The sequence below is a fragment of the Colletes latitarsis genome, chromosome 7 (genome assembly GCF_051014445.1).
Source record: "Colletes latitarsis isolate SP2378_abdomen chromosome 7, iyColLati1, whole genome shotgun sequence".
Classification (NCBI taxonomy): Eukaryota; Metazoa; Arthropoda; class Insecta; order Hymenoptera; family Colletidae; genus Colletes; species Colletes latitarsis.
In genome coordinates, this window is record NC_135140.1 from 18,790,762 (window position 1) to 18,800,000 (window position 9,239).

The window sequence follows — 9,239 nt, forward strand, 5'->3', positions numbered from 1 at the left end:
AAATTTATATTCTTTTCTTATGTCGTACCATGGGATAGTCTTCCTACATTGGATTATAGCCTCAATGAAATTATAATGATAATATCTGTAAAAAGATTTTATCTTCGTATTCAAAGTAACGAACTTGCTGCTATAAGTCTGATATCTTGAATTTTACGATGCAAATGTTTATGTTAAACGAAAGTACTGTGCAAATTATGTATCGTATATACACAATTTAGTTATAAACGGTATTACAAGATATTTTTTTTTTTTTTTTAATTCCATCATTAAGTTACTATCACACTATGTTGCCCACAAAATATAATTAAAGGAAAAGAAAGATATATTAAGAAATCGTCTGAAATTTAATGAACAAATTACACAGCGAAATAAAGCGAAATGTTAGTTTGAAAGTCGCTGCTCCTGTTATTTAAAAGGAGCTTAATCTCACCTTCTACCATACTGATCTCGAAACAAATATTACTAATGTTGAGTTTCAAATATGCATTTCTTAATTATATTTTAAACGTTTAGTCAATTAGTTAATGAAAGTGTATGTGCGTGTATATTTGAACAGATATACTACAACCCCTTAAATTGTGGATGATACGTTTATTATAAAGATACGTATGTAATCCAAGAAATTATCGAACGTTTCGTAATCTGTTCATTATCATTATTACATTAATTTAATATTTTTATATTACCGAAATGCATACAAAAAAAAAAAAAAGAAAAAAATAGGAAGCTTTCATAGTTATCTCTATAAAAATACGTTCTATTGAAATACAAATAAATATAGATACGTAAAATGAAGCTCCTGGAATTGTAAGATTCTCTGACTTGTATTTTTTATAAACTTAAAAACATTTTCATTCCTAGTTCACTAAAATAACGAACATTGTGGTTACTAACAGCGATAATAGCGGTAGTAATTTATCGTCCATTCGTTAACGAGGAAGAAACTCAACGTGAAAAGTATGTAACGTCCACAATGTAAGGAAATGTTCTCTTAAGGGACATACGAAGTCTTTGATTTAAGTATACCTTCGTGCATAGCGCAGATTGACGTACGCTTGCATACGTGCGCACATATTCGCATATACATCTTGTCGCTATTATCAGAACTCGGATTCCTGACAAGTGTGTGTGGTACATCTTTAATGATCGTTCGTTTCGAAGGTTCGCGCAGAATATCTTATACGGTACGTCGAGTATATATCGTACGTTCGAGCGCAATTCGATGGAAGGCCCGTGCAACTTGCTATATACTGTTTTTAACGTAATGCGTGTACAAACAAATTTCGACGAAATTCTGCTACGTTTTCCTTGACTGTTCAATCTGTACAGACTTCATGTAAAATGTGACATTTAAGGAAAAAACTCGCGACTTCCGATCAAGTTCAAAAATTTTACTGGAAAAATTCACCTCCATTGTTCGAAATGGTCGCGCGTACAGAGCGAGTCGCCCAAAAAGCTACTGCTCGAAATTACTTTTTATTGTTAATTTTAAAAATGAATTTGTATAGCAAAATTAATTCTTCGTAGATACAATTTGTCTGAAAGGACAAACTTAGTTATGCATCGTAGTATGTTGGCTTCACTCGTGAACCAACTTTTTGTGTCACATTGTGATTGCGTTATCGATACATCGTTTCACAACCCAATGATTTTCGATGCAGAATTTCTCGATTATTTCGTGCACGCTCGACAGTTGACTCCATCCATCTGAAAAGCTTGTCAATTCCGCATTCAACGTATGTACTGTATTGTAATTAAACTGAGGAATGTTCAGCGGTTTTACGAGTCGGTTAGTAATGTCATGCTTCGTAGTATAGACAAATCCGAACGTCGTGTCGAATTAAAATTATTCTTTGTTAAGCTTCGGAAGTGATGGGGGGGATGATTCGGTCCCTAAAAAAATAGACTTGAGCGTATCCGTCGTCGGGAACCATGTCTATGGAAAAAAAAGTTGAATGGGTGCGTCCTCGTTCCCATAAATTTCTAATGCATCTTTTTCTCGTTATGTAGCCTACACGTAATGTGTATGTATAGCTGGCTGCAGAGATACGGTGAACTATTAAAGGCGTACTCGATCGATACGTACAATCGATGCCCTTTATAAGGAAAACTTACGAAAGAGTTTTATATATTCCAGACTAAAGTGATTCAAATATTCAAAGTTCTTCATGTCCATCGTTCTTTACAATACTTTTGTTTCACGAAAGAAAAACTAATGCATTTTCATTTTTCGATCGTCGCACCTTGTTTAATTTATAAGTTCATCAAATCTCTTCTACTGGCTGTATGTCAACGACGAATGCAAATTGTGTGCGATACTGCTTTACGTGTGCTGTACGAGTGCGAGTCTATAGATGTGTGTATGTGTGCAGAGTGCAACCCTGAAATGAAAAAACCCTGTGTAAATAGTATTCAACCCCCCATCTCGCATATAAGTAGGTTTTAAGTAACACTTGAGAACGAAATGACTCTTGCCAAATTTTCAATGGGACGTAGGGACAAACAAATAAGCATTTGGAAAATTGCAAAAATATATTGGTATTATAAATGAATCTGATAATCGTGATATTTCTTCTCGAAATACCTGTGGCCGATTACGATCCTCGGGAAAAACTTTCTTTTCTGTAACTCGACTTTCGTCCGAAGCTCGGTTGATCTATATTTGTATTTAAACGAAGATACATTTGTACCAAAAATTATATTTTTTCAGCTAAAAGTTATATAATAACAAATTACATCGCGCGACATTCCATACAATTTTCATAACAAATTTAATTAAAACAATGTAAATGGTAAAATTTGTAAGTCTTTCGTACAACTGGGTACTTCTGAATATTTACTTCTGAATATGATACTGTACGTAGTTTTATATAAAATTGATATTTGTTTAAAGATCACTCATACACTCTTTGGCATGAAATAGTATAGTGTTTTCCATCGATTCTGCTATCAGTACTCAACATTAATTACAAGTATGACTGGTTTTTAATTGGCTAATCGCTTATAATCGTCTTATAAAGTCGACATTATAAAATTCGTTTAAATTCCATTCGTATTATAAAATATTGTCACGATAGTTGTATAGTTAAGACTTTCATTCTACGCCTGACTTAATTTTATACAACAGTGACTTTTCCTGAGACTTTGTCGAAGACAATGCTGGTGTACTGGACGAAGAATTCTTTGAACTCGGGGCGGTATTTGTACTTCTTTTGTCTTGCTTTGCTTTCTTCATCATATCCTTTAATCTCCTGTCTGCACTTACAATATGAATATTTGGCGTTACTTTGTTTCCACCGCCTATTTAAACAGATAATAATCGCTTTAATAGAAACCGATTGCAACTTGCTCCCGTAAAACGATAATATTCGACGTTAATATCGAACTTACTTATGTTAGATTTTTTTTGTTCTTTGGATTTGCTTTCTATCACTGTTTTTGGTGAACTCCTTTCTTTTGAGACCTGCAGATTAAAGGAACAGTAATTTACAGTAACTTTAATTATATTATTTTCATTATTTAAAGATTTTTGGGCAGAAACAAGGAGGATAATACGAAGAAACAATAAATTATAATGCGAGTGAATACACACACCTGAGATTTAGAACAATTTGAGCAATACCACACCAACCCTGGAACATCTATTTGCGAGTCTAAAATATGTGGAACATGACATTCTTGATGGTACAAAGAATGGCATTCTAAACATTCTACGAGTCTGTTCCTTGCACCAACATCCATCCCTTTGCAAATAACACACGTTAGATCATCTTCCAAGATTTCTAATGCCAATGTGTTATCAGTGTGTATAATATCGGGCGGTGTGTCGCGCGTCGGTAGATTCACAGGGGAACTGTTCTTGCTCGATTTGCTTGAATGTTTGGAAGAAGATCCAGAGCTTTTACTTTTTTTGCTGCTGCTGCTGCTACTGTGGTCGCTCAGTACTGGTTCCTCCATCATATACTGAAAAACAGAATGTTCAAGGAATAGAAGTTTGGAAAGATTCTAACAATAATGGTGCATACAGAGGGAGCAAGTATTGGACATCTTTTTACGTGAACGAAATCTCCTATGCTTCGCAAGTGCCCTGATATCAGAACTAACTCTGTAAGTATAATATCTTTAATTAATATAAATCCCTTGGCTTCGTACGCTTTTTCTCTGTAACCCTGCACACTGCATTAAATTAAAATTACATTCTGCTCGATTACCTTTTTATGCAATACATTTGATAACATTTTAGACGGCCCATATTTTTGCTTAATGGCTTCATCTAGAAGAGCTCGCAGTTGTTCGGCAGAATCTTTATTAGTGGAATGTAAAAGGTGTAAGCCTTGCATGAATTGTGGATCTAAATCCAATTGTGACATGTTGGGGAAGGCTTATTTTAATCTGCAATGCATAAAACGTTTATGTAAGAAACTTTCTACATAGTGTAAACTTTTGCCAAATTAAATGATTCCACGGATATTATGTGGAACATGTTTAAACAGCGAATAGGATATCGTAGGTTATATTTATCTGTTGTTGCAACAACTTGTATAAAATATCCGTACCTACGATTAATGCATTAAATCACGTGATATGATATATTAACAAATAGTTTTCAAGTAATATTTAATCACGAATCTTCAAATTTATTTTAACGTGGAAGTATACGTTTTCTCATAATATATTTACCTATTGTTTTCTTTATTATATTTAATTGATTTGTTGATACGTTGCGATCGAATGCGCCAGGTTTATTAAAATTGTAGATTATAAACTTTTGCTGTGTCTAGGGATCGATCGACTAACGTTAATAACGTTCTGTCCGAACGTAAGATATTCAGTCTTTAAATAATAACACACACGTTCGAATACGAGGTAGAAAACATTTTTATTTTCGATAATTTGGTTGTAATGGATCACAGAAATTTAAGATTCCTTCATCGATATTATACTCTTTCAACCAACGCCCACGTTGCGTCCATTATTTTATATGCAATTCGAGCATTATGTGCAAGAAATTATTACGTATATTTTGGAACAAAGTGACGGATCACGTTATATATTTGCACGTTTCGTAAAATTAAAAAAAATATATATATTTGATACATTCATCGTATTATATATTATTTACAAAGATCATTCGTACAAAATACAATGGACGTAGGACAAAATGATAAAGACTTAAAATATTGTCGCCGGTTTGCAGCTATCAGTAGCTATTAATAATTTGTTAACAGCACACTTCTCTTAGATTGCATGCAATTACATTGATTAACTTGAACTTTTAATTGTATGTCTTCGAAGCTGATTTTCGTAAGTTACATAAAAATTATTTTATTGATAAATCTTCATCAGCAAAAAGTAAGGTAACGATCTTTTTTTAGAAAAATCAGGTTTGCTAGAATGCCTCATTGATAAGTCTACTACGGTACTTGCAGACTAAAACGAAGCTTTTCTTAATTTCTTTTTCGCTGTTTGGAACAACATAAATGATAATTTATTTATATATTGTCACGTTTGTTGATTAAGAGTGTTTAATTCCAAGGAGAAGAAAAGAAGACATCTGTAAAAAAAGGGAAAGACAGAACATACATTGTTAATCGACGAGGATAAAAAATAACATGCAGGCTAAAAATAAAAATTGTAGAGTGAGAAAAGATCCAAGAGTGAAAAGAAGCAAAAAAATATTGTCATAGACGCGTGATGCTCCATAGGGAACTAAAATTTGTAAATACACATATCGTTGACACTAGGGTGAGATTACCCGTGGCGACCTCCTTGATGAAGCATAAAATAACCACGAGAGGGCCAAAGATCAAGATTGGTTGTTGTTTCTCGCAAATTATCGATCAATGATCAGTTCATATGTGTATCAGAATTGAAATATTAATTAACCGTTTTTAATTATAAGGCAGGGTCTGCTAGAAGATTCTGGATGAAATGCTTCTCCTGTCTCCTTTTCATTGTTTGGCACAACATAAATAGTAAGATTAAATATTAATTATAGTCAAAGAAATGTGCCTGAAATATCTTAAGTTTTAATAATATTCATATAATATTAATTGCGATGAAAGTTATAGTCGATAAAATTATAAATACTATTGTTAACTTGGGCTACATCTTTGTTATATTTTTTATTCCTGTAAAGAGTTACTCGAAAATGAATTGAAAAACATTTTATCAGTTATTCATCGAATAAAAATAAAAATCTAAATGATGCAATGGAAGGTACATTTCTCAGTGAACGAATAGAAATGTATCTAAACGACTATTTGTTTGAACGAGCATCACGACTAAATCTCTACGTATTGTTTTCGTTCATCACTTATTATTGAAATAAAATTTTGTCCGTCTCCGATACAAACTAATCAAGACAAAAAGGAAACAAAATGTTTATTTTTTTGCGGCGTGGTTGATTTTCGATTTTAAAAATACCGCCTTGAAAGTATAACCATATACGGGAACCGTACTGTTCCGACTGCTTACGGTAAAAAGGTAACGAAAGTTAAAACGAACCCCAGGCAACGTCGACGCGCGGGCCGTCCCTGCCTTTCGCTTATTCCAAATTTAATTTCACAGAGTTTTTTGATTCTGTGTAAAATAAATGCACGGCTCCCGGTCCTAGGGAGATATCGCCGCGGAATAATAAGTCCGCTTCGCCAAGGAAATTGACAAAGGTATGCGCATCGGTTATGCGGGATACTCACGATAAAGGTGCGAAAGAATGGTGAAAATACAAGCAAAGAAAGACCAAAATAGTAACCCTGCGGGCGATCGAGTGTAAGGGAACGAGTCAAGTACGCCTGGGTGCGCTCTTCTTTCCGTCTTTCTCTCCATCGCAGGGAGTTGCATGAACGCTTCCTTGTTGTCTCGAGGTGCGTTAAAACGATGTCTAACTTTCGACGGGCGGTTGGCAGCCGTGCGTAAAAGAAATAAATAATCAAAGCGACCATGAAGTGACAAATAAAGTTGGAGAACAATGCTCGCGAATGGCAAGGAAATTTGAGTGCAGCGTGCATTGGCCCCCCAGTTCTATGTTTTGGATACGTCTTAACGCGGTTACAACGTGGTGATTCTGTGCGACATTAAGAGCCCGGAGGCGCGCTATGTGCTCGCCGCGGAGACGGGGCTGACATTTAGAATATTTTCATCGTTCCCGATACTTTCGTGGTATTGGTCTCTCGCTATCGTGTTCGTCTATCAGTCGACTGCTGACAACCGTGATTCCTCCATGCGTAGGAATCCGATCGGTTGGCCCAATTAAATGACTGAAAACGTGCGAAACCGACGGTCACCAGAACGTTTACCATCGGGGAAATAACACGATCCAACGGACATGCCTTCCACGGGAACGATATCGTGCACCGTTCTTTAAGGACAGGTTCAGTGCACCGGTCGACGATATCTCGTTGTTAACCTCAACGATTTCTGTATGCATCGTTACTCCGCGCGCCGCGGACGATAATAGTGACCATGCGTCTGATTTTCGTACAGCTGACCAAGGTCTGACAGGATAATCCATCCGAGAAGCTTCAAACATGAAAACAGAAAAGAAGCCCAACGAACCAAGTTGCGTACCTAACACTGTTGTCAAAGAGGAGCCAGACACTGATCCGGTCAAGATCAAGGAAGAAGGTACCGGAGGTAATAATGATGATACAACTGGAGAGGATACAACAGAGTGTCCAAGGGATCCATGTTTGGATCCTTCTAACGGAGAAGGTACATTGCCAGGAGAGAATCAAAATAGCAATGCAAATCAGCCAATTCTGAATTCTGTAAAACAGGAAGGAGATCATAATAATCCTACGGACGATTTACCTGGTATGAATAGATTTATTTTATGAAATTGTTCAAATTGTAACACCATTTTATAAATATATACTTTGCTCAAGCTTGTTGCATTTTGAATTTGGAGCAAACACAAGCTAGATTTAATATTAGGTTTGTGAAACCCATCAAATTGATGCCATTATAAAGCCAAGGTGTGAGAAATTGAACTTGGTTATTTGTACAAATAAAAGATTCAATTTTATCTTGTAAAGTTAATTCTTAATTCCACAACTTAAAATTATGGAATTCTTAAATATTATTCATTAGTAATTCATGTTGAATTTCATTGATGTAATGATATGTCTATGTATTCCAATTAAAAATATGTTTATATTTTTTTAATGGATTTTACTGAAATGTAATTTGTTTCTGGTAATTTTTATATGATCGCTTACTTTATTTATTTTTTTACAGATTGCAGTGGCAATGTAATCACCGCGGATGGAATTCAGCCACTAGTCAGTAATGTCCTTGGAAAACAAATGGGAACTAGTACAGGAAGCGGTGAAGCTCAATATATGCAACAACAAAGTCAGATTTTTGTATTTTCTACGACGTTAGCGAACAAAGGTGCGGATGCTGTGTTGCAAGGGCAATATCCGTCAATTATCGCTTATCATTGCGCGCAGCCGGGCACTAAAAAGTATTTAGAGGTGGGTACCAAAATTGTAAACAAATGAGCAAAATTCTCATCCAAATAACAAATTTCGAACGACGAATAAAAGATAAATAAAACCGTAAAAAGTTATCTATATCTGTCGACAGTGTTATTGCCAGGTTTATATTTATTAATGTATGATGCTCATATTGCAGAAACATCCGAATAAAGTAAACCAGTTTCGTCAGAATCCCGCGCAATGGTTGAACAATCTTGCAATGATGAAACAAAAAAGTCATCAGGGAGGCGCGAATAATACCTTTCCGACTGAACAACCACCCGATCTGCCAGCTCTCGACCCTAATGCCCCTCCATTTTGGAACGAACAACCCAATCTGAGAAACATAAACGGTGGCAATTCTCTGGGTAACTCTGAACCGTCGCTGGATGATGCAAATATAGATGTGCCTTGCCTTGTACCAAGCTCACCTGGTAATTCAGGTAATATTCGTTTCTACTCGTTTTTACGTATTTCTTTATTAAAAAAGAATTTCACTTTTTTTATCTGTATTATTTAATCGGAATTACATTTTATATTACAGCAAATCCACAACCTCCTAGTAGTACAGCGATGGGCCATAGTCCCAGTTTATTAGGAGGTACCACCAGTCCAGGCCCGGGCAGTTTGCAACCATCGTTACAAGGTGTTAAAGTTCCCGATGAAAACTTAACCCCGCAACAAAGGCAGCATAGGGAAGTTCAGTTAGCGACCATAAGGAAAATGCAAATGATGTTATTTCCTGAACACAAAGAA

The 9,239-nt window shown here is 35.4% G+C and overlaps 2 protein-coding genes across 3 annotated transcripts in view; one reads left to right on the plus strand and one right to left on the minus strand.

The window, feature by feature from the left end:
• Positions 1-2,377: 2,377 nt before the first annotated feature.
• Positions 2,378-5,398, minus strand: LOC143343641 (integrator complex subunit 12). Its single transcript, XM_076768735.1, has 5 exons — positions 4,684-5,398; positions 4,215-4,395; positions 3,598-3,966; positions 3,394-3,466; positions 2,378-3,303 (listed from the first exon to the last, which is right to left on the minus strand). Exons 2-5 carry the CDS (start codon positions 4,371-4,373, stop codon positions 3,098-3,100), a joined length of 807 nt encoding a protein of 268 aa, XP_076624850.1. The 5' UTR covers positions 4,374-4,395; positions 4,684-5,398; the 3' UTR covers positions 2,378-3,097.
• Positions 5,399-6,440: 1,042 nt separating this feature from the next.
• Positions 6,441-9,239, plus strand: part of Lgs (BCL9 domain-containing protein legless) — a 9,587-nt gene continuing 6,788 nt past the window's right edge. Inside the window, exons 1-4 of one of the 2 annotated variants that reach the window (XM_076768723.1) lie at positions 6,441-7,818; positions 8,242-8,480; positions 8,641-8,926; positions 9,028-9,239. The exon at positions 9,028-9,239 is cut by the window's right edge and continues 147 nt beyond it. In XM_076768723.1, coding sequence (XP_076624838.1) covers positions 7,533-7,818; positions 8,242-8,480; positions 8,641-8,926; positions 9,028-9,239 — 1,023 coding nt within the window. In that variant the 5' untranslated portion in view covers positions 6,441-7,532. The remainder of the gene's footprint in view (positions 7,819-8,241; positions 8,481-8,640; positions 8,927-9,027) is intronic. The other variant, XM_076768722.1, reaches the window with a different exon arrangement.

Bases quoted from the DNA above. Each gene is read 5' to 3' on its own strand.
- LOC143343641 (XM_076768735.1), bottom strand. From the start codon at position 4,373: ATGTCACAATTGGATTTAGATCCACAATTCATGCAAGGCTTACACCTT. The intron at 3,967-4,214 runs GTAATCGAGCAG...TCTGTTTTTCAG, and splicing joins CAAATGTATTGCATAAAAAG to TATATGATGGAGGAACCAGT. The intron at 3,304-3,393 runs GTAAGTTCGATA...CTGTTTAAATAG, and splicing joins ACAAAAAAAATCTAACATAA to GCGGTGGAAACAAAGTAACG.